The sequence below is a fragment of the Calonectris borealis genome, chromosome 1, assembly GCF_964195595.1.
Source record: "Calonectris borealis chromosome 1, bCalBor7.hap1.2, whole genome shotgun sequence".
In the NCBI taxonomy this organism is placed as follows: domain Eukaryota; kingdom Metazoa; phylum Chordata; class Aves; order Procellariiformes; family Procellariidae; genus Calonectris; species Calonectris borealis.
The window spans coordinates 114275517-114301640 of NC_134312.1; the positions used below are offsets into that span (position 1 = coordinate 114275517).

Here is a 26124-nt window from a genome sequence, read left to right on the forward strand (position 1 = left end):
GCTTACCCGGGGCGGGACAGTCTGCAGGGCTGTGATATAGTTCTCCAGAGCGATGCGGCGACGGTCATTCAGCATGGCTTCCACCCGTGCCATATGAGTCTCCACCAGCTGTTGTCTTTCATTTGCTGCTTCTTGTTCCAGTGATTCCACTTTCTCCTGGAAATGCTGAAAAAAACATCCATCACAACAGGAACAGTGAAGACATCAGCAGAGACCAGCGGACGTGAACAACTCCGTCTGCAAATCACCAAAATCTTTCCCCATGTCAGTCTAGCTTGGCTCCCAGGAACTCTGCACCGAACACATCTTTTACTGATTTCAGTGGGAACTGCTGATGCCCTGTATTCCTGAACACCTGGCCATATTTTATTAACCTAATCAAATATTCCTGACACGTTCAGCACAACCACCAGTGAATCCTTCATTTGCCCCCTGAGACAGTGGTTCAGTGCTAGAGAATTGTGCTTAGAGGAGGGCGGAGTCTGGCAAGCATACGCCCCCTGCCATCACGAGTCATCAACATGACTTCACGAGCAAATCTACATGTGGGGGGGATGTGGAAATTCCAACCTGAACAGAGTCACTATAATCTCTTATAAACTGTCCACCGTGAAGAAAAATTGAGCCCAAACTTATTTCAATAAAGGAAAAGATTGACTGGGTAAAATGCACAGAGAGCAAAGATGTTGGATCTAATGTGCGATGCAATCTGGTTCTGAACATTACCTTTTTATAGTTTTGCAGTGAAATCATTCTAGCAGTACTGAATAATACCTGATATAGCTACAGTGGGATTCAAGCCAGTGTCTGGCTTGTCAGAATTTTTGAATTACAGTATAATTTTGGATAAAATAATTTTTGGCTGAGGGTTTCTTTCAGGTAAAACTGATGGCAATTTCTTCTTAAATCACATTTTCCATCTCTACTTTCAGCTTAGGTCCTGCAGCTTATATTAGTTTACCACGGCCTAAATTTTGAAAGGGGCCCGTGGGAACCGAGTTTTCAGTTCTCACTGAAGGCAAATCAATTCAAGCGGAATTCTACCCCTCCACGCAGTCATGAGCAATGTCCTGCACTGCTGTTCCACGGACTGGCTGCAAAGTACAGAGATACCCAGCAGCCACTAACAGCTGGAAACAAAAATAGCAACAGCAAGAGCAGAAAATAACATTAAATCCCCATAGAAGTAGGTTTTAAAATTATATCACACCCAGCACCCCTTGTATTTTAACTGTGGCCCCAGTGGGTAAGGTTGTGGTTGCGTTTTCCTTTACCTGGATAACAGCTTTCTTGTCGGCCTTTGGCAAGTTCTTTGCTTGGCGTTCTGCTTCCTCCCACTCTCTCATGACCTAACAAACAAAACAAGGAGCATGACTTTCATATTTTCCTCTCTTGTCTCAGGGCTTAGCAACAGCCAAGCACTGCAGCTCCGACAGTCATCTTTTTATATTCCTCTCCTCCTTTTATCTCTATTTAAAAAAGCGGTTACAACATTTAACAAAGGTAGGATCCTGTTATTAAATTAAACAAAGACAGTACTTCTCTGTCTGAACATCGTGCCAAGCTCTCACAACTCCGCTGTGAAGCAACACAGCCGTTAACCAGCCCTCAAGCGAGGGAAGTGGAGGTCTCTATGGGTGAACACACCAACTCCTTTTCATCTCAGACAGAAAGGAAACTGCTTCCACTCTATTGTTCCATCCAAATGAGTGAATTTCAACTTGTTCTAATTCACACTTTTTTTGGTACCACAAAAATTTTTAGATTTATTCGGACTACATCGCTGGCCTTTGAGCAGGACAGATCAAGAATTACATGCAATTGGTGCTAGTCTGTCCAGACGTAGGCGTCCAACAATTCAAGAACTGAATATATTTATATCTCAAGCACAACGCTGACAGAAAAATGATGTAGGAGAACTTTCAATACCATTCCTTTCAGCAACATAAGAGGCCACCTCCTCCTGTAACACAAGGCAGTATTTCAATAGTTAGAGAATGAGTTACTCTTAACTTGCTGCCCAGGACATCTGAAACCTTCTCATGGTCTTACTTAGGGACTTTACTCATTTCGCACCTAAAAAGCAATCTCCTCAGATAACACATTTTATGCAGGAACAACTGCTCTCACTGAATGCAGTGCACATAAATGAGTGACCTGTTTATTTGCAGGATTGGTACGTCAGAAGAAGACAGAAGAAACCTAGAAGCAATTACTCAAAATGTGCATTTCCTTTCCTTCCTTTCTCACCAAAAAACACACTTCACACTGTCATTATATTTAATAGAAATAGCCAAACATACCCTTTCTAAAGGGGATTTTAGAAAAGCTCAGAGTCCGCATGCATGACTGAAATTTTACCAAGACCAATACCAAAGGCAGGACAAATTAGACCTGCTGTGTCTCATGTCTCCAAGTTGAGCCTCCACCACTCAGCTCCTGTCTCAGGCTCCCCAGTTTTCCCACATGCTGGACATTGCTAATGAGGCTCCTTGATGGACAGACTGGAGAGCACTGGTGGTGCCTCAGGGTATCTGGTTGAGCCTGTGCCTTTTAAAAAACAAAAACCAAACAAACCTGGGCTCAAAGGAGAATTTTACAAGTCCCAGTCCTTGAAATGTAATCCCTTCTCAGTCCTATACAGGATTGTAGACCCTAACAATTAACCAGCATGCAGACACCTGCACTCAAGACTGACGCAACGTATGGGATTTTGTTGTCAAGTTTTCATCTTCCTTTTGACCCAAAGCCTGGGAACGTATTTCAAGATAGCAATAAATCAGTCACAGTAAAAACAGATCAACTCACTATCAGTGAAATTATTTATCTGTAAGAGATGCTAGCCTCAATAACAGCCCAAGAGAGTGGAGACATAAATTTTGGGAAGCTAATGTGATACTGAAAACTTTATAGTGGGAAATTTTTTGTCTGCTTCTGGGCTTCAGCAGGGGCATGGTTAGACAGCAGTTGTAAGCACAAAGACCCGAAGTCAAGTACTTAGAAATCACAGTCTTAACTTCACTCCGCTCTTTTACTAAGAACTGTAAGCTGAAACTTAAGGCCCAAGAATTGTACTACAACCTACATAAACCAGCAGCCTAAAAGTACTTCAATTTACATTATCTTCTCATCAGACAAATGCGCATTCATGTGCAAATTGCAGCCAAGCTCCAGGGAGGTAGGAAACCAAAATTTATAAGGAAACATGAAAATTAATTTGCAAGGGGTTGTAGTAAGCAGCTGACGACAGAGAACATGGTGCACAACGCGCTGAAGTTACAGGTTGCCCCCCTACCAGTTACCTTCCCAGTACTTTGGCATAGGAGATTTTACTGCTTCTCTGACAAAGCAGGACTAGAGGATATGCACCAACACCACAATTTAGAGCGCTGTGATGTGTTCTGGAACAAACTTATTAATGCTCAGAGTGCTGCTGTGTATTAAGTGCATACAGGTATTCATCTCTTAATTGTATGCTTAGGCCGTATGATTGTGGGGGCCAAGAAAACTTAATTCACGTATACAGGCAGCACCTTTCTAGAGACCTGAAACGTCACTGGTGCCAGGATGCGAACGCTACAGAAGACCCAGAAATTATGGCACTAATTCAAGTCATAAACTACAATGATGTGCTCAAGCTTGAGCATTGGCCTAGGTTAGCAACTTTATGATTTTCCTCTCCCTCCTCTCATGTCTTCAAATCACATCTCTGACACCTGCTTAATACTCTTTTTCACCCTGAATTAGCAGTTCATGGGTTTTCAGAATAACTGTTCCCTTGTCATCTTTATTCCCCAAACTAACCCTCTGCTAATCCATATGATGAAAACAAGAATTGTGGGTAATGTGATAAGGAGACCTTTGTCTAGACCAGGTTTCTGCCTGTTTTATTTCTCTGAACCTTTTAAGGCATGGAAGGCAGCCTACACAGCTAGTTGGGAGCGATGTAAATTACAGGCTTCAGAGTTCAGCTCTGGTGCAACGAGTGAATGGCTTGTGAAAAAAATACAGAATGACATGGCTGTTTGCAGAAACAATATTCAATGTAAAGATTGCAGAAGCTATGCTTTGAGTGCCGATTTTTGCAATTGAGAAGACTTCAATGGTTGAAAGCATCTCTGTGTGTATGCTAACTAACTGAAGATACAGCTGCCCTACAGCTATCTATGGGCAGTCATGCTACCACCCAGAGGAAACTTCTGCTCTCACTGAAGGTCATCGCTTTAGAGAACTATGAGTGACTAAGAAATATGCTGTAGCACTCTACAGGAAACCAAAGAGCAAGAAGGGAAAAAAAAAAATCCCCAGATACACATGTGCAGAAAAAGGCTGAACTTGGCCTCTATGCACTTATAAACCTATTCTCCTTCACTGACAGCACAGACCTATCAAAGCCACACAGATTTATGGCTCTTCAAGGCTTGGTGGCTTTGTGCAGGGAAAATGACAACTTCTGGTTGAGATTTAAGAAGCAAGACATTTCAAAGTTAAACTTCTTCAAAACTCAGGACTTAGTGCCTGGCAGACTCCTTTTGAAATTGGGCTGTAGGGGACAGCAAGAGGGAAAAAGGCAGTATGGAAAGCATCATTCATTATTAAGAGAGACGCTAAGCACAAAAATCTCACTATATTGAAAACAGCAGAATTTACTCCCATTTTTTACACTGGGGCACAGAAGCGTATCTGCAAGAGAAGAATTTATGACAGACGTTTGGGTTACAGCAATCAGACCAGCAGAGGTGCTTGCCTAAACGTTTGCTTACTTAGCAGGTCAAAGTCATGCCAGTACCTTTGTCAAGGGCTTTTGTTCCACACTTAAGTCTTGACCCTTTTTCTGGTAATAACATCATTAAACCTCTCCAAAGAGCCCTAAGTGTAACTGAGGGGGGTACTCCTACTAAGTGACAGTCAGTTTTAAGGAAGGAAAGAGCCCTCCCCAACACAATAATAGAGATGGTGGGATCTAGGGAATATAGGGACCAGTACTATTCAACATCTTTGTCGGGGACACGGACAGTGGGACTGAGTGCACCCTCAGCAAGTTTGCAGATGACACCAAGCTGAGTGATGTGGTTGATACTCTTCTAGGGGGAAGGGATGCCATCCAGAGGGACCTGGACAGGCCTGTGTGAGCCTCATGAAGTTCAACAAGGCCACATGTAAGCTCCTGCAGCTGGGTTGGGGCAATCCCAAACATCGATACAGCCTGGGCAATGAGTGGATTGAGAGCAGCCCTGTGGAGAAGGGCTTGGGGGTACTGGTGGACGAAAAGCTGGACATGAGCCGGCAATGTGCGCTCGCAGCCCAGAAAGCCAACCGTATCCTGGGCTGCATCAAAAGAAGCGTGGCCAGCAGGTCGAGGGAGGTGATTCTGCCCCTCTACCCTGCTCTGGTGAGACCCCACCTGCAGTACTGCCTCCAGGTCCAGGGCACCCAGTATAAGACAGAGATGGACCTGCTCGAGCAGTTCCAGAGGAGGGCCATGAAGATTATCAGAGGGCTGGAGCACCTCCGCTATGAGGCCAGGCTGAGAGAGTTGGGGTTGTTTAGCCTAGCGAAGAGAAGGCTCCAGGGAGACCTTATTGTGGCCTACCCGTAGTTAAAGGGGGCCTACAGGAAAGATGGGGAGGGACTCTTTATCAGTCTAGTGATAGGATGAGGGGTAATGGTTTTAAACTGAAAGCAGGTAGATTTAGATTAGATATTAGGAAGAAATTCTTTACTGTGAGAGTGGTGAGACACTGGCACAGGTTGCCCAGAGAAGTTGTGGATGCCCCATCCCTGGAAGCATTCAAGGCCAGGTTGGATGGGGCTTTGAGCAATCTGATCTAGTGCAAGGTGTCCCTCCCCATGGCAGGGGGGTTGGAACTAGATGATCTTTGGAGGTCCCTTCCAACCCAAACCATTTATGGTGCCACTGGCACTAAAAATCTGCTGAAGGCCTCTTCAAGAAGTTGGAACTAGTGGCATGCAATGATCCAAAAAAAATCTTGAGCATAACACCAGCCCTGTTCAGGCTGGTTGAGGACTGCAGCATTTTCAGATGCTTGCTTTGGAAATGAACTTCCAAGAAGCAAGGCTATTCTAGGAGACAAGGTATCATTAAGTTCCTATCACAAGTACTATTCACGCTATGATTCCTAAAATATTGTAAACAGCCAGAGGAAGAGTAAATTTAAGACACGAGATTGTCACAAGATGTTTGAGGAGAGAAATGTATAAATATACTGCTCCCTTGAGTAAGGTTCAGTATCTGGTTCCACCAGACTATTTAGCAGCAGCTATTTAAGTGAGGGAGCTGTACAGGAGTTAACAAACCAGAAAGAGAAAGAGGAAAAGCGGCATTGTACCAAAACAGGAAACAAGAACCACAGCACCCTGCAATCAGTTAGCATCATCTCTCCCTGTTACACGTCAGACAATAGCAAACATTTAAAGGTTACATGTGCATCGCTGAATAGCTATCTTGTTTGCATGGGAATGTAGCTTTACTGTTATTTAGAGTTGCATCAATAATTCTTGGGAAAAGCTTAAAATTGTACGCTAATGTAATTCTATTTACAGTAGTGCCTAGGAAAGTTTATAAGCCTTGTTGCTCCAGGTGCCATGCAAGATGTAAAGGCAGAAAAACTTTCATGGTCTGTAGTCTAAAGGGACAGACACTTACGAGCAGAAGGGATTAAAACAGTCTGAACCAGAGGTGCATCAGGTTATCGTACTAAAGAGCACAGACTCCCCTAGTAAGAGAGCCTTTTAGGAGCTGTGAACTATGAACCGACACAACCACCGACAGAAGCTGGGTCTCTGCCTGTGTGAATATCTTCATGCAAGAGAAAAAGAAACACGAGTTGTCAGAATTTCATGGTAAACAAAGGGAAATCTCAGAAAGAGAATATACAGAATATCTGCATTTGCCCTGATGACATGTTTTGATTATAATTTTAAAAATTAAATTAAAATAAAGTATTTTAAACTTCCCTACTTCTGAGATGATTACATTTCATATGTGAACTAGAACGCATATGATTTTTTTTATTAGTTAATTGGCTGTTGCAAAGTAAAGTGTGCATCAAATCAAATACTGTTTTAGAACTAGCTGCTTTATTAAATAAAATATCTGTATTTCATGAACAAACCGATTTAGTTCAGATTATGACATTTATCAAGATTAAAGAATTACTTGATCATTTTCCTAAAACCACTGATCATTTCCTCTCTTTTTAATAGAATAAAAATGGGCATTTCTGCTACGTTATAAGCCCCCATTTCTCAGCTTTGAAAGAACTGGACTTTGAGTAAAAAAAAAAAGAAAAAAAAAGAATAAATATGTTCAGTGGAGCTAGAGGACTTAGCTAATAGACAGCAAAGGCTTACTGAGTTAATTTATTCAGCACTGTTTTTAACATAACAAGTAACAGCTTCAAATTAATTTTTAGTTAAATATGTATTAAGAACATATGTCATTTTAAAGAAAATGTAACAAGCAATTTTTAAATAAATTGCTAGAAAGGGAAACCAGTGGTATGGGACATGGACATATCACAGTTCATGTGAGAAAACACAGAATGGTAAACTAGATGGCTTTTCTACTTCTCCAAAAGATCTTTTATTTTTCAAACATTTGAAATGTTAACTGGGAGAAGCCAGTTCAATACTGTACAAAACATTACTCATAGAAGGGAAAACTAATTTTAAAAAACTTAAGTTAACTCTCTTCTTCAAAGATCTGCAGGGGTTCTGTATACTTCAAGATATATGTACTTTAAGCTGTGATTTCATAAGCAGCTTAAGCAAATTAAAGATCAAAGGTCTGTCTTTCTTGATGTACCTATCGTGCTGCTGTTTCCCACATCTGATTTAGCCTGCTGAAGTGGCCAGAGTTGGTTATTTTACTTTTTTTTTTTGGAAGAGCGACATTGCAGTGAGATGAGGGAGCTGACCTGCCTCACCCCGCAGCTGTACGCTCATTAGCGCTGACAGAAAGGATGGCTGGGAATGTGCTAACGAGGGCAGAGCAGGCGCAGCACCGGTGTGATCTTCTGCAGTCAAAACCTTGAACCACAGCCTTCATTTATGAGGTTGCCCCAAATGCACATGGTAAAATGTGCAGCATATTTACCCAGAAGTTTTCTGATGCTACAGTTCAATGCTTTTCCCAGTTAATTTTGTTGGCCTCAAGCACCGATGTTGTACGGTCGGTCTCTCTGTATAATGCTTTCTGGGTGCCTGTGCATTTGATTAGCTCTTTTCCACAAACCATCAGCTTTGTAGAAAATGCAAAATACACAGTTCACCCAAGCGCTGCCCTTAATTACTCAGCTTAACCTTTACATATTTAGATTTTGGAGACAAACTGGAAACCATGGTGAGAATCTGAGGACCGTTCCCGGGAAACCTGCCTTTCGCACTGACTGCCCTTTGCTTCCAGGACACCCGCCCCTACACTATTTTTTTAAAAAAGGCTATTTTAAGGGGAGGTAGTAACAGGGTGACGACTGCGTCATCCGCCGACCCTCCGCGTGCCTGGCCAGGGCAGGATCTCTCTCCTCCCCCAGGCAGGCTCAACGCACAACGTTTTTTATCCTCCCAATTCCCAGCCTATCCTTCCCAAACTGAGTACTGTAGCCTCACAGAAGTTTGTTACGAAGAGGACTGGGATGAGCCGCTCCCTCGGCGGGAGCGCAGCACGCAAGTGCCTCACAAGCCGCCGCTCACCTCCCTCCCGGTGCTGCACGCACCTACACTCAGCAGCGCTCGCTCCATGGCCGCCTCGGCCGCTGGTCATTTTAATGAAGTTGTTTAATCTTCCAGAGGAAAGGAAATGGTAACACTTTAAAAAGCATTAAATTGGGACTATTTTCTCTATTTAAGAAGGAGATGGCTTGTTCGTGCTACAATGCTTCCCAAGCGGAGGCAGCTGAGGAGCACATATCTTCCTATTTATTAAGTGCCATATTCCTGGCATGTGGTTTGCACCGATCGGGTGACCGCTTCAGGTAGGATGCCCTGCTCTATTTATTAGAAAAGTGCCAGGCGTAGCTACAGTGCCAGTAGACGGGGACTTATTCTAAGAGCTAAATTTCAGGCCTACTCAAACATTTTAGCACAGAGCTAAAGGTTAATGTGTCAGTAATACACAGAAACACTGAAAATGCAACAGGAGAACAAAGTTACAATGAAAAATTAGAGTAAAATAGCTACACAGATATATGCAGTGCGTCTGTATTATACTACGTTCATTTTTGTGGTTGTTCCATCCTAAAGAAATATGCACCACAGGCTTTCCTTTAAATCTCTAATATTTTTTCTTTGTTGTTATCAGAGCAGAACTGTGACAATTTTTTATTGACATTGCTATTATAAACCCTATTTCTGAGAGCATGGATAGCTCATCTCTTAGTGTGCAATAGGATTAAAAACAGTGTACAGTTTCAGGCTACACAAATCTTTTTGGTTAAAGGAAAAAAAAGGGTTGATTCAGTTGGATTTTGGTTCAGTTCAAAAGCACTAATTTTTCCTCTTTTGTTCAGCTTTAGATGCATTTCATGTTACCTTGAGGCTCAAGATCATTAGATGAATATATGCAAGCTTACGTTAACACAAGGCACGGCTGTGTATGTGTACACAGGGAGAATGAAGCTAATCACAGGCAACCTCCCTCAGCTGCTACAAAGGAAGGATGACTAATACAGTGGTCAAGTTCTTCATTTAGAAATAAGAATACTCTCACAAACCAAACGTTCCTCCACAAAGATGAGAGCAATTTTTAACAGACTTTTTTTTCCTTTTTACCAGCACAAGTAACTGTAACGACTTATTATCGCAGCTGTGACCCAACCACAAATGTATGTCCCAGCCAGCTGAATTCTTACGTACAGTCAGAAAGGCAATAAATGGTATATTTACAACATTGCAAATAGGCAGGGCAGCTGGCTGAAGCTTTGGGAAATAAGAAGATGAAGGACCCCGAGCATCTTATGACTTAACAGACAAAATTCCCACATTTAGGGATAAAGAAATCTCCCCTTACCTGAGACATCCTTTCACGATGCTTAGCTTCAAGTCTCTCCTTGGCTTTCTGGAAATGGGCATGTTCATTCTCATCTCCAGGTGTCTCCAAATATTTGTCAACAGCATCAGGAGTGCTAGCGGCAGTGGTAGGGACTGAGGTAAAATTTTGAGGGGGGCAGAGGGAAGGGAGGGGGAAGAAAAGCAGAATTTCTACTTTAGTACAGGTAAAATGTAGTCAGAGAAAGCAAGAAACATCTGTTCTAATTTCCATCAGAATAAAGCCATTCATTTAACCTCAGAGGAGGATATAAAAATGTGGTTTAGGTGGATATATTACACACAGCAAATTTATATAAATATACAAGGATTTCCCCCCCGCCCCATTTTATAAACCAGGAGAAACTCTTCAGAGTGAACAAAGCAATGTTATTCAAACAGGTTAGAAACTGCTGCCAGAGGAAAAATTCCAAGGGAAAAAAAGCCTGGCAAGGACTAAAGTACATAAACTAACAGAAAGCACTTTGCAAAGTTACATGCTTTGTATTTTAGTTTATTTTTAAAAGGTAAACTGTAACACACACGAGTGCCAATGCAAATACATTTTAAAGCACCTACGGACTCCACAGTACCCTAATGAAATACCTCAAATCCTTCCCTTAGTGAGAGTTTGGCCTAAAAGATATTTATTTTATTTGTAACAACTTTGATTAAGAAAATCCCTCATGGATGCTGGAAATAATCAGAAAGCTTGCACTAATTGCTAGCCATTCCTGTCAGATAACTAGGCCATACCTACCACACTGGTAGTGGAAAGATTTGCATTTGGGGTAATTCAAGCAGAGTGAGCAACTGTTCCTTCACTATGCAGTAACATCCAACTACCCCTACATTAACTAGAATAACATTTCTGTGCTAAGGACATAATAGCAATTTAAAAAACTCTCCAATGATGACGAACTATTTCATTTCAACTATATATTTTATTTTATATTTAAATATTTTATTATATAATTAATTTCATTTCCCTGGTCACATTTAGTTCAACAATTGCGAAGTTAGTTTAAAAATTCTGACAAACCAACAAAGACCGTACAGATAGTTGTGCAGGATTTTTTTTAAATGTGTTTGACTACATGTACTATAGTTAACTTCACTTACAGAGGTAATACATTTTAGTAGATAGACTAATACAGGTAGGGAAAAATCCAGGCCCTTCCCACACCCCAAACATTTCTCAACGTCTTCAACAAAAGCAAACTTTAATCTGAAAATCGGACTGAATAATAACCAATATTTATTTATCACTACTTTCCCCAAAACATGTTGAAATATAAACACACCTATGTGTGTATTATTAAATAAATAATAATAATTTAAAAAATCATCAGCTAGAAGCACGTGTTAGCCCCAACGAAATACATCCTCAAATTTTAAGAAAAACTTAAACCAAAATCCAAGCTTTACCTCCAATTTTACTGCAGATGTATAACCCCAAAAGCAAAACAAACAAACTCCCCAAAAATGAACAGAAAGCCTTTGGATTTGGCTACATATGAGATATCTCTACATGTTCTCTACAATAGGCATGAATGGTTTTCGCTGCTGTTGGTATAAATTGCACAATGGATTTTTTAAGTTACTCACTGGATCAAAGGAAAGGCAACTAACAAAAAAAATCCAACTGAGAAGTCATAGGCAGTGCAAATTATCACTCCTCCCATCATTTTTAGATTTGTTTCATAAATATTTAATTACAAGTTTACATTTTGTAAAATTGCAAACTTTGTTACTGAAGTACTGTAACAATCAGACAGGAACAAATAAGCTTCCTGACAAGCCACAAAAATTACAAAAATAGAATGCAACTCCTAATATTTTCAGTGGTTACTCCTACAACTTCAGACAATTTAATCTCTAATACTGATATAAAAGCATAAAAATTTCCCTTCTTATTAAACTCTTAATGATAACAACCCATCTTCAATGATAACATGGTTTGTGCTGGGGTGCAGTGCTGCCTGCCAGAAAGGCTACAGCCAACGTAAGTAAATTCCAAAAACAAATCACCCAAGCTTTCTGTAATGCTCAGAACTATCTCTAAATATCTTTGCCTTTTAATCTCTCAAGCACCAAATTAATTTAATCTTTATCTTTCCTGAAGCTGCAGTTAAGTATAGTACATTTGAATTCCATTTAGAGAATGAAAAGAAAATTCTGTTTCAAAGCAGGAAGAAATATAAGAGCGTCAGACCGAGCAAAGGCCATCCCTTCCAGGCTCCCGTTTCCTGACAGGGGTTCACCAAACACCCCCAGGCAAGAGCAGAGGATAATCTTTCGCAATGTTTAACTAACCTTGCTAGATTTTCCTTCCATGACTCTTATTTTTTTTCCCCCCAAAACCTGCATGAGATTTAACATTCACAATATGGCATGGCAATGTGTTCCACGGTTCAATCAGGCTTTGTGTGAAGAGGATTCCCCTCTGCCTACACCCTCCATCGCTGCCTCTGCAGGACACAGCAGGGCTAAGCATGGGAAGATCAAATGGGGGAGAGCTCTAGCGCATTCGTCATCCTTCTCCGTCTTTTATAGATTTTTTTTTTTTTTTTAAACTGAACTTAAGACTGTACAAATGTGAGTGGAAAGAAGTGATGATCTAAATAACTGCCCAATAAATTATGCAAATTTAACCTTTAATTTATTGAATAGGAAAAAAGGTCACCAGCATTTGCACCGAGATCAGTTAAACCACCTGTACATTCAAGGTCTGATTTTCAAAAGCTCCCATCTCACACATGCAGCCTTTATGGCCCAGATTTTTGGACAATACCCTTAATTCCCACCGGGATGCTTGCTGCTGTGTTTCTGAACAGGTGAGGGTAGCGGGTGCTGAGAACTGGAAAACCTGATTTCAGTGCCTGGTGCCAAGGATGTCAGAGCACCCAGCCCCCTCCAAAAGCTGTGCAAAACGAAACGAAACAAAGACTAGGCATTAAACACCACAGACCTGGATGCCTGAGACAGCCGGGCTGTGCCCAGGAGCACGGGAAAGGATGCGGGCAGTACATTGATATCTGACCGCAGCCTGCTCTCTCAAGCTGACACTGAAGAGGGTAATGCTAACGAAGAGCAATACTGCGTAGCAGGAGAGAGCTGCTAGCCCTGACCTTGTGCAAAAAAGGGCTGGTGTAACGCCACACGGGGCTCTCCACTACACGCTCCCAAAAAGAAAGAGGGCTTGGAAACGGGCATGTGAGCTGATGGGAGCTTGGGGGACCTGTCTCACGGTATCCAGCAGGGAGTGGACTACTAATTTGATTTAGAAAATCTCCACTGAGAAAAGATTTCTGACAGCTTTATCAGAAAGAAGCAACTGAGGTCTGATGGTTGGAAACCAAAGCTAGGCAGAAATAAGGCTGGAAATCCAGACCAGAAATAAGCCACCCACTTCCAGTAGTAAGTGCAATTAAGTATTTGAACAACTTATGCAAAGATATGTTGATTCGCCCAAAAGCACACTTGAAAACATCTTGCTTCAGCACCTCCTTCCGAAACCTGGCGAGCAAACAGGCGTGAAAGCAAGGGGTAAAACGGGTGTTTTCTCCCTCCCTGCTTGCTGCTGGCACTGGCCCATGCCCAGCACACGTCAGAGCAGGCCGAGCTTGCGCAAAGCCAGCCGTAAGGACTGGCTACTGCTTACTGCTCCTGGAATGTTTATTCGTCCGCTGGTAGCCACAGAGACCAGCCAACCTACCAACAATGACCACATCTCACTCTGTAAACAGACACACTATTTAAACTCTCAAAAACCAGGGATAATTTTCATTAAAAAGAAGTTCAGTGCGTATGTTTAGGAAAATACTAAAAGGTGAGATGAAATGGTCATGTACATTTTTGTTTTCTGTTGTAACTGCGATTCAGAAGCAGTCTTTTTATGAGTGGTTAGCTATTCACGTAATCTGAAATCAGAAATGTTTCTCTGACGAAAAATAACTAGTCTGCTTAAAAACAAATAACCCTGCAAGATTTTGCTCCCTGTACTTACAAAGTCTGCAAATGATTATGTGACAACTTCTCCATCATTAAAAAAATTGTAATTATCAATAGTATGTTAAAAAACCCTTGTGATTCCAATATAACAATAACCAACATCCTACCCTCCCCCCCAAGAAAAAAAGATAAGACTTAGAAAAATACTGAGCCTCCTCTCTTCTGCATAAAGCAGAAACATTTTAAAATTTCTCCACGGTTTTTGGCACAAAACCTATCCTTTGCACTCCAAAACATTTGGAACTTTGTTTCTAGAGATGTATTGCGTGTTTTCTCATAGTAAATTGGGAACATTCGGTCAGACATCAGTTACATGTAAGGATTCCTTAAAAATCTGCAGCCTGATCTCATTTTTTGACCACATCTGTTCTTAGAAGGAGGTTTCATTTACTGTGCATTGCTTGTTTATAAGGTAACTCATTCTACTACTGCATGAAGACTGATCAAAAAGTGTGTGTTGACAGGTGTGGAAGAAATGAGGTATCAGATGACATTTTCTTCACACTTGCACTGATTTTACCTGTCAATTCCCAAACAGATTTTTTAAAATTTTTATTAGACTTCAAAACCCTAACCTTCCTGGAGACACAGGTTCAGTAATACAGCCAAATTATGCTCTAGATGTTCTGCTATTTAACAACAATCCTTACATATCAGAAGATCAGGAAAAAAAAAAAAGGCAAGAAAAATTCAGCAATATGACCCGAGACCCTGTTTTACTATTTCGCATAAAAATAAATAATCCATATCAGCCACTCCAGTGAAAGAAAGAACAGTCGCTCACCAACCTCCTATGAAGTGAAAAGATTAATAGATGCCCCTGTTCTGAATGACATCGGCTGTTGCATATGAAATGGGAAACCATTTGAAATGAGAGCATTACCCAAATACAATGTAGCATTCAGTGCCTCTGAATTCCACATATGCAACTGCCTCATTAATGAAGGATTAAGATCAAAGCTTTCAGTTGTTGACTAAGATCACAACTAATTATAGCACTTCTGACAATCACAAGTGCGTATGGAGTATCTTTAGCAAGAAGGGTTTCTATTATTGCTATTGCTACCTTGTGAAATGAGCTGTTTTTACAAGATGGTATCCCCATTCTTTTGTGAATAAGCTATTCCGCTTACAGCAGTGTGGCAAAACCAATGAACAGAATCTAAACAACAGGGAAAGAAAATAACGATTACATTTTTATTACAAAACAGACAAATTACTGACTGAATGATACAAAACAAGTGAAGGCTGGGAAAGGTTTCTCTAAGATTGCACCAAATTACCGTTGTTTTAAACGTAGGGAAAAGGATGTACCAGGAGGAGTTTTTACATACGAAGTTGTTAAATTTAATATAGTTTAATTACTTGGAGAAAAGTGTGTGCCTAATTAGTATGCTTTCTAGTAGAGACCAATACTGGGGCACAGAATTGTCAGTGTATTTACATACCATATATAAATTATGATCTACTGCATTACAAACACAACTATTCTCATTCTTAGCACTGTAAGCTGGAGGACCAGCAGGCAAAGTGCCATTCCTTTTCACTTTTAATTACTTTCTCTTCATACACGTTTTCACCAAGACCACTTTCTGAACCCTGTCTAAAACTAAAGAACAGAGTTCCTCCCACAGTCAACAGCACAAGGGAGATCTTGTGAGAATGAAAACCAGACATGTCCCCAGTTTTAGTATTCTACCTGTAAGCGTGAAGTTGCTGCTGCTGCTCGTTTCTCTTTTGGGTTTTGGGGGGCAAATAGACAGCACAGCTGTGCTCCAAGGGTTGGCATCACCCCTGGACTGTCAGTAGTTCTGGGAGCCAGATCTTTTGCCTCGTGGCTCATCAGCACATCTCCCTGCCTGGGAGCTAACTGCAGAGCAGTGAACTGTGCCGATCACGATCAAAGCCTGGTACTCCTGTCCTCCCAGGCCACTCAAACTCCAGCTGCCCAATTCTTAATTTTCAGCAAAGATGCTCAATAATGCAAACCCCCATTAAGTTATTCATCGATGTTAAGGCTCATCCATTTCAACTATGTATTTATCACTCAGCCTAATCACAAAACCATTCAGCTGGGTTTTATTTATCTTGCACATTTGCTTTATCCTCGTGTTTTGACAACTATCTTTAAGACACCCAAAAAGTCTTTGAAAGTAAGGTGTTCTTCATAGAAACTGAGGAATTCTGACTACAATGGTGAGGACTCAGAAAGCACAAAACATGGACTAACAGACTAGCTAAAATGAAATACATTCTTCTGTCAGAAAAAAATATATGCATGTTGGTACTGAACCGAGAAAAAAAGCCCCTCTAACAGTATCGGTTGTATGCTCAGGGATCACATCTGAAGCAGTAAAAAGAATCACCAGTTCTGAGACTTGACTTCTCCACCTTCAATTTCAAGCTGCCTCTTAGCTTCCAAAATTTTGTAAAATTAGATGAATGTTCCTAAAGCGGATTAGAAAGCATCTTGTTTAAAAATGTCTACTAGTTTAATTGAAAGAGATTCCAGGCACAGGTGACATGAAAGAGAATCCAGTGTTCCAGAAGGATGCTCTTTCCTTTCTTAATAGTTGGGTTATCTCATTGTTTTTAGTACCCATCAAGGCTAAACTACTTTGTCGTAAAAGACTGCATATAGTTTCTGTAATATTTCATAACTTGTATTAGTATTCAAAGAATAATTACAGGTCAATGTAGCAACCTTGGCCTGAAAATACAATTAAGTGTATTGAGATGGAGAAATCACATGTTTAAAAGTTACATTCCCTTTTGAACCTCTCTTTGCAAAGACTGATCCTATCTTCCTTTGATATCTTATAATTTAAACAGTTGCCATAGCATCAAAACAATAGGCAGCTTGAAAGACAGTTTAGTGAAAACCCTCTTGGAGAAAAAAAAAAAACCAACAACATACCATACTCATATTATTCCTCATCTATTGCTTTAACTAAAGTTGATACTTGCCACCTAAACTAGCTTTAAGTTAAATTTTCTCATAGAAGAATCCTTCTGTGTAAGAACTTCAGGATACATTTCCTATCCATGCATAGCTAGAACTTGGCAATCATGCTTTCACTGCATCTCCATGAATGCAACTTCCTTTTCACCAGCCCTGACAAATGCAATTTTGCCTTGCTCAAATCCATTCAACACTCATCTTGGCCATTAATTGCTCAGATCATCCTCCTCTGAGTTCTTCGATTCATTTCATGCTTGGGAGGAGATCCCCAAAGCAAACTTTCTTCAAACATCTTTGCAATACTCTGCTTCAAGGTCACTCTCTTTTGATTTGTCACCATAAATTTAAGTATTTATGAGGGAAAAAAAAACATTAAATTCTTCACCTGTTACATCAAACGAGATTGCTGTGAACAAATACAAGACAGAAGTATTCTTCTGAACATGCCTTCTGCCAAGGTTGTAAACAAGAGTCATCAAGTTCCACAGAGTAAAAAACAAAGAACTGTGGTTAGACCCAACAAAACAAGTTACAGCAAAAACAGTGTGTACAATAATACATTACATGAATAAAATTCCTCATGCTTGAAATTATCAATAGACTAACTCTTGTATATGAAAACATTTGCATCATTTCCCTTTTGAATCCTAAAATTTACCCAATTGCTTTTTAAAAAGGCCCAGTCCAACACTGGCTCCACATGTGGTTCAAGGGTGGAATATAGTGCAAATTTATATAGATGAAGAAACCATGGAAACAGAAATTAGTCACTTGCATCCACTAAAGGTGGTAGTCAAAATTAACAATTTAAATAGATTATATTAGAATTCATCCCATTACAGCTTCTAGGCACTCAATGATAAGTGTCACACACTCACAATGAATGAATAACTGCAAAAATATGTTGTTGTTAAGATTTCATCTACACTATTTGAAATTGGCCTCAACTTCACCAAGATGCATGATTCAGCTGAGTTTTCATGCTAGAGAAAATAAAACCCAGCAGATACAAGCAATTCATGCTGGAGATGGTGGGAGAGGGACACATTTAAGTAAATTCTTGAGAGGTAATGTCCTCTTTACTGCTAATTTGGGAAGCAGTAAGACAATTGAATATAAAGAGCCTTCGTGACAAAGCAACAGGTTGTCCTAGTGTGACTGGCTTAGTGAATTTGTAATAACTTGAGTTTTTTTATTCATTCAAATAGAAGACTTATTATGTCAAATGCTTCCTTGCAATATCACTACTTAAAAAGACAGATTTTTAGGATTTGAAATGTTATCACTAGACTTCTGTATTTTAAATTATATCTCCTGTAGTGCTGTGACAAATTAGTATCGTAACTAGTTGCTGTGATGAGTATTTTCCAGCCCTAAGTGCACTGTCAAAAAAAATGCATTCCTGGCATGAAGCAACTTGCAAGCTCTGCTGCTCTTACAGACAGAGGCCTGCCAACTCCCCCATACAGCTCACGAGCAGTGAAAGGGCAGCATCACCCAGTCCAGATGAATGTGCTCTGGACGTGGCCTGCTTTCTGCCGTTGAGCCTCCTACCTGACCTCAAGCTCAAGCAGTCTCTGTAGTTGTACAGATAAAATGAGCAATCACCCAGTAAATAAGACGAAGGATTAAAACGTGCTACCTAGCTAAAAATCGGGTATACTTTACCATTCTGCTCACAGGAATGCACTGCAGTTCTTTAATGCCTTAGACACACTCTGGAAGTTGGCATGCAAGTTTAGCTGCCAAAACATTTTACTTCCTGCTAACTAGGAAGATGTCCAGATCCCAAACAAGTAACAAATGGATAAATGAAATTACTGACAACAGGAGTATCATCTTATAAGCTGCTGCTGTTAAAAGGTACAGATTGTTATTCGCAGTACCTCTGAAGGGAAATTAAACTGGACGCTGCAAAACGCTAGAGGTCACGAATTTTCCTCTCACTTAAGAGCATGAACTGGAAACACATTAAGACCGATCTCATCAATTATCAGGGACAGACCGATACTAATCTGCAGGCAAGCTGAAGTTAGCCTCTCTGAAAAGCAGCAAGAGTGGATCCCCCATATTAATCTTCGTCTTGTGCACAATATTTTAATCTGTATTTAAGAGGGTGTGAAATTCCATATTACTAAATTGTAGCTTTTAGTGTGTTTCTTTTCATATCTTCCATTTGAAATTGAAATACCGTATCTCTCACTTAAAAATCACCAGGAGATTAGCAAGTTTGTAAGTTTACAACATTTAGTCTAGAGAAGAAATACTATTCTACCTAAATTCACCCAAAAATCTGTGATCGTGCTCTAAAATGATCAAAAATAAAACAATGCATGTTAACATTTCAACTTACTACTAGGTTTCAGGGTTTACGCAAGAAAGGAGGCAACTGACAACACTGAACCCTGTTCGTTCCCTCTGTTGTTAGCTGCAGGAATTCAGTACAGTGAAAAAAAACCCTATTTTATAAAAGGTCATTTTAATGATATGTCAGTTTTAAAAAACTGACTGTGCCACCAGAGTACACTCCCGCTTAGATGCAGAACAAATAAAAACATGGTGCCATGAACTCCACTCCGCTCTGAATGCGCCACGCCGCAGCTGCAGGAGCTGCTGGGAGAGCTGTCTCCTACGCGACAGCTGACAAACGAAGCACATTTAAGAGAACGAATTTTACCAGCTTTGAAGCTCCTTGTGTCCCCAAGTTAAGATTTGAATATTAACGTAATTTCAAAATAGTACTTATTAAAAAATATATTTCCTATAGCTTTAACGATGTTTAACAAGCAACAATTAAGAGACAAGTGAAAAAATTTGTACAATAGATTACTTTTTAGTATGACAATAAGACGGAAATCATTCCTTCGATAATAGCCATTTATCATCTTCTGCTTATTCTTGTCAATACATACCCATTCTGAGGTCATTAAATCTGAATTAACCGCCTGATAGATCCTAATGACTTCAAAGGAGCCATTATGGCCAGTCACACAGTAGAAGGTTGAGTCCTTATATTGAATAGAAACTGTAGACAGTATTGAACATCCTTATTAAAAATCAATAGAGAGTGAGCATGTGGTCTGGCAGGCTGAAGGAATTGGTAACAAGATCATTAAAGCCTTCTACTTCTACGGCAATTATATATCAATTCCCATGTAGCTGGGTGATGAATGAAAAAATTTGACAGTAGTAGCTCCTACCCAACAGACAAATCATTTTTGTCAGACCTCAGAGCATCGGTCAAATTTGTTGATAGTGGAGAGCCTAAGACAGGATGACAGGACAGACCCACCTTTTCAGATCAAGGCAAAGAGACTTCAGCAAGGAAGCAGAATAAAACATGAATTTTTTTTTTCCCACTGTAGACAATGAGTTCAGGATATTAGTGTTCAGAACTCATATTTTCAGTATTCATAGTACATGAGTATTTGTGACAACAGAACATCCTCAGGTTTCGGTTCAGTCCAATTTCAATGCATTATGAGAAAAATAAACTCACATCCCACCCTTTCATCCTTTGCCCACTACTCAAGAGAAACCCAACTGCTATCCACTATTTCATATTACTCTCTCTAACCAGTTTATCCTGCAAAGCAAACTACAGCTAGACAAAGGAAAGATGTGCTTTTAGCATCCATCTTGTCTCCTGCCTAAGACAGGCTCACTGTTTTTTTATAGGACACAAGGGAGCAACAATAATGTGAACATTGGAAAGAAAAGGAATAAAGAATAAGAGTAAATAAATAAGCATGAATGGGGTGGGGGGGATCAAATACAAAGGTTAAATTAAGGGTGACGGGGGGGGGGCAGGCGGGGAGGGGGGAGACAGGACAGAACAGGAGTGGCCTAGATGGAAACTCTTCTCCACTGTTTTTCTTTTCTTCTGTGGGATTGGGGTGAGGGTGGTGTCTGCGCTACAGCCAGGTAAAAAAAAACCTCTTTCAGCAACATTCGGTACCAAAGACAAGATCTCGCTTAAGTGGGGAAACATATCATATTCAGCACTTCTAATTATTTTCATTACCGTTTCTATTCAGCAAAATTATGAAGAATAAGCAGAAACAGCATGGTGATACTGAAACAGTAGATGAAACCAGAGGAAAACAAAGTTATTTTAGTAACAGAAATAACAGGTGTATAAATCAGGGTATAGAACACACTGAAATAACATGAAAATACAGGGAACAAAAATATAACTGAAGTAGCTTGCAAAGTGTACCCTGTAGATTCAAATGTTGTTTGAGACACTACTGAAGAAAAAAACTAGGAAAAAGCCCTCTGGGAGATCTATTTTAAAAGGCAAGACCAGCTCTATTTTTCCTTACTGCCAGTTGTGCAAATGAAGCCAAGCCGCTCAAGTACTATACCTAACTCCATTTTCCTTAAAGAGAAAATGACTCAGACCAAAAATTGGGAATCCCAAAGTGAACCAAGATGATTATGGAAAGAACAAAAATAGTAATGCTCTTGGCATTGTTTTATTGAACTGAACCTGAGGAAAAAAAAAAAACAGAAACAACTTCCATGAGATAGAGGAATCTCCTGGGCTTATCTGAATATCCTAATGAGTATGATATATAGCAAATTTAGAAGCTGTTTCTTATTTAATTTCTGATTCCACATTCTGACACATTGCCAGTCTTAGAAGAGAAGATCATTTATCCTCCCAAACAGCACGAGCTGAACAACTTCTGCTGCCAAGAGACAAATTTGAAGAAGGAAGACAATCTAATTTCCAAGTTTCATTCAATCCATAATATTCTTTTTAAGATCATGGCCGAGGTCACCTCTTGTAGCAGAAGGTTTCCTGCAAAAAGATCACTAGGTTGATTGGAAGTGCAATACAGTAAACTCTGCTGGCTTGCTATTACGAGCAGTTGGTGCTATGATTTTACCTACAACCTCTATATGAAAGGCAACACCACTGCATTATCAAAGTGACAAATCAGAATCTCATCCCTCCAAGTTTTACTGTGTAAGAATAATTCTTATTAAGTCTGTTCTGTGATGTGACTGCTCTTTTAGTCAGCAACACCCTTCCCTCTGTGTAATAATTTTGCAGCATTATGAAAGCCAGAAATGAAACTCTCAGATTTGAAGTGCTGGGTGAGTAATTACAGCTGATGCACGTTCGTGCAAGATGCGCGATCTTCCGAGATCTTTGAGTCTGCACATAGTCCCACTGCAGAACTTGGACAAAGAAATGCATCCATATGGCTCAGCTTGAAGGGCAAGAGCCAAAAGCAAGCTGTAAAAACTGGATGTTTAACAAAACTGCAATCTTGCAAGAGTCAAGATCTACTACAAGTCCTTATTTATGCTGTTGTCCAGCCTTCACAAAAATATTATAGATTTTTTAGTAATGCTGACAAAGGCAGTAATAATTCTTAATTCCTACCAGCTATGTGAAAAGGATGACTTTTTCCAACAAGCACCAGCGTATGCAGCTTTTAGAAATTCTTATACTGACCGTAAAAGTAAAATGCTCAGCACAAAAGGCCAATAGCTATCCTTCATTTAATCCCACCTTGTTGGACATGAAATTATCAGAGGTAGGTGACTTTCAGAGGTAGGTGACTTTCATTTGCCTCATATAGACTAAGGCAAACACCTGAAGTATCCAAAGCTCTGTGCAGGTAAAGCATGTTAAGTCCTGTCATTCTTCCGTTGCTAACCGAGACTACTTCCAGATGCAAAGTAGCAAAAGGTTCAGTTTCTCAGCTGTTTTCCATTATTTGTTTTGATGGCCATCACCTTGTCTGGGATCCAATCACCACTTATGCATGATACTCACCCACGTATGACTGAAAAAAGTAATCGTCCTTTACAAATTCTCTGTGGGCCATTAACAGTAAAGAATAAACACAGCCTCATCTTGGCTACCTGAAACTAAATGTACAAGAGCTCAAGAGGCTTTTCGAGGCTTATTGTTCAACATCTCTCTCACTGCACTGTTTTTTCTATGCCTCTAATCTGCATGAGCCAGTTATCTTCAGTTTACTTTTCCTTCCTCCTTCCATGTCTACAGTATCAACTGCTCGTCAATATCACATACCCTGCATTTTTCATTGCATAAATATTTCTTCTTTAAAATTCTCTTTTTTTTCTACTACTGTCCTAATTTACCTCACTACAAAGTCCCAGTTTTTCTTGCCTGTCATAGGGCACGCGATCAGAGACAAACCATGTTTTGCATCTCTGGAAACGTCTTCCCTAACACAGGAACCTAGTGGTTCAAATTTTAATTTTTTTAGCAAGTATGTTATAGACCTCACTCCAATCTACTGCATAGTTGTTCTCTCTCTTCACTACATCTTATGTCTTGTTGCAGAAGCTGATCACTGTCCGTGAGGTATCCTCCTCATGCGCCTTGTGGTAGACTTTCTCCATGCCCCTCCATGGAGCTTTGCCATGAACAGCTCTAAAAGATACCGAGATGAAATGCAGCTGGAGCACCAGAGCAGCAATCCTGCCTCCACAACTGCTCTTGCTCCAATAAAATACAGGTCAGCTCCTCTGCTCCACGACACACGTGGCACACCTTGCTAGGGCTCTGCATGTGTTTATGTGCACTTCAAGCCTTCTACTTACTGCAAACATTCTTAGGCGCAGTTTGGAAAATATTTTACTAAAAGGAGCCCTAACATGCTGCTTCTGTTCTGCTCCTCCATGCCCTGTGAGCAGGCAGGGCAGTAAGATACGTACTCACTCTTTAAAGTGTCAGATGTAAATGGCAGCCAATACTCTCCCAAGAGTATGTGCTGGCAAGGCAGATGGGAGTGGAGTGTACCAGAAGCTCCCGGAGCAAAACCCAGCTGATAAATCCAGTGTCTGATTCATCAGCTTCAATACCCTGTGATGGAGAAAGCGACCCTTCTCAAACCAAAAATCACAGTGCAAACACTCTTTCTTCAGGGAAAATGATCATTAAAATATATAGTTAAACAAAGCAAGTGGGAGGTCATTCACATCCACGTGCATTGCAGTCCTCAGGGAAACCTAAAAAAATCAAATGTCGTTTCTCCCCTTTTCGTTGCAAACACACACAAAGTACTCAATCAAACTAAAAACAAACAAACAAAAAGAAAGAAAAATCTGGAAATAAACATTCTGTTACTTTAATGAGCTTATATTGCTTTGATTAAAAAAGGTCAGAAATAATGCTTGAAAATACACTGTAAAAACTATGAGCTATTTTTAAACTTACCTGAGGCTTCCCTAGAGTTTGTGTTTTTTCCTTCACATGCATTGTACATGCACACACAGAGACACACGAAATGTCAGTACGCTCTGACAGAAAATTAAGAGAAGGTGAGTGCGAAGGCCTCGTCTAAGGAAGTGTTAGGCTTTTAGCTACCTACTTGCAGAGACCCGTCTACAGCACCAAGAAGTCGCCCACTACCATGCCGGGTTAGCGAGAGGCTAATGAGGATCTAGCGGTGAGCGGAGGCGTTGGACAGACCGCGGCCGGGGGTTAGTGTGAGCCCAGACCCGCTCCCGAGCGGCGGGAGCGGGGGAGGCGTGGAGGGGCACTTACTGAGGCTGCCACAGACCGCCATGCAGTACTCCTCCGAGTCAAAGTTGTTCCGGTTCCCGCCGCAGCCGCCGTAAAAGAAGGGCGCGCACTTTCCTTCGGCCACGTCAAAGTACCAGCGGGAGATCATCGCGCGGCAGGGACCAGTCTCGGCTTGCTCAGAGCACACCTCTAGTCACAGGAGACCCGGAGGAACCACATTTAGCGTGAAAATGGTATTGTCTCGGTTTCTTAATTAGGTGCCTCTCAATGTCCACGCAGGCGAGCGAGGAAGGAGATGCACCAAGGAGGTGTTTCGGGGAATGAGAAACCCTGCCCCGGAAAACCACCCTGGAGCCAACGAAGGTAAATTTTGAACTGACTCAGATTTGTGCCATAAGTCTCCTTACGCTGCCTATACTTTTATGTTTTTAGCTACTTTATCTGCACACGCTGAGGGGTGTTGCCCTTAAACAAGCTCCAGCATGGTGGCAATGGTACGAGTATGAAGTTTCATCTGCTTCCAGGCCAGAGGGGTACAACCACTGGCTGTCCACGGGGTCTGCTGATGGCCCCAGGCAGATTCCTGCCCAAGCAGCCCACTCGGTACCTGGCTGGAAGGGGAACATCTGAAAGCAGAAGGAACCACATTTTTTCTTGTTGATTTTTTAGCTATATACCCCCTCCCTGCCCAAATTGAGAAGGTTTCCTAGCTTACACAAAAGAAGAAACAAAACCAAAATATTTATGAGTTATAGAGGAAAACAAATTCTCTTCAGACACCTATTTATATATAGTCACTGCCAAAGAAACTCCCTCTTGCAAGCTGCCCGGCACAGGGTTTTTAATTCATAGTTCGAGGGCTCACATATATAAAATTACTGCCATTGCTTTAGCCCATCCATGGGAGGAAATCTCATCCCCAGTGAATATATACAGGAAAAAAATTAAAATGGTTTGTGTTTGTGTTCATTGTGAGCTGCCACAGTCTCTGCCTACATCCTGCAACACATGAAAACCTGAGGGAAGAACCAAACCACACTAATTAAAGGAAGACAAAGCAAATTCTGCCTGCAATTTGGAATTCAGTCAATTACACATGTAAACGTATAGCCCTTTACCAATAATGTTCCAAACAGACAAAAACAGTTTTATCTTTCAACATGCTGCATAAGTCGTTTCAGATCTACATAACGTTAAACACCAATACGCCCCTCATTTGCTTTCATCCCACACACTGCATTGGCAGACAAACTGGTACGTTCAACTAGAGGCTTCTAAATTCTCTGCATATATTTGAATTTGGTGGAAGGCAGATCCCTAAGGGTAGAAAGGTATGAAGAAATATCACTGCATTAGCACTGAAAATCCCCCGCACGCTCATCGCCTCTCAGATGTTGGCTACAGACAATCCCGCTTTTCAGAGTCTGTCCTGATCCGTCACTTCACTCTCCTCAGAAGCACCGCTATTTATAAATAGATTTTATGTCCAATTGTCATTGGCAGTCAGTGTATACCTACATTTCCTTAAATATATAATATAGATATAATTTTACATGTGTTCAACATATTCACATATTGTATCTAT

The 26124-nt window shown here is 40.7% G+C and overlaps 1 protein-coding gene across 11 annotated transcripts in view; it reads right to left on the reverse strand.

Annotated features, from left to right (window-relative positions):
* Positions 1-26124, reverse strand: part of APP (amyloid beta precursor protein) — a 234602-nt gene that overhangs the window by 61291 nt on the left and 147187 nt on the right. For 7 of the 11 annotated variants that reach the window (XM_075170836.1, XM_075170817.1, XM_075170846.1 and 4 more), the window contains exons 7-10: positions 24561-24728; positions 10031-10164; positions 1275-1349; positions 7-165 (exon numbers count right to left, since the gene is read on the reverse strand). In XM_075170836.1, the coding sequence (XP_075026937.1) occupies positions 7-165; positions 1275-1349; positions 10031-10164; positions 24561-24728 (536 nt within the window). The remainder of the gene's footprint in view (positions 1-6; positions 166-1274; positions 1350-10030; positions 10165-24560; positions 24729-26124) is intronic. The other 4 variants (XM_075170881.1, XM_075170872.1, XM_075170826.1 and 1 more) reach the window with 1 other exon arrangement.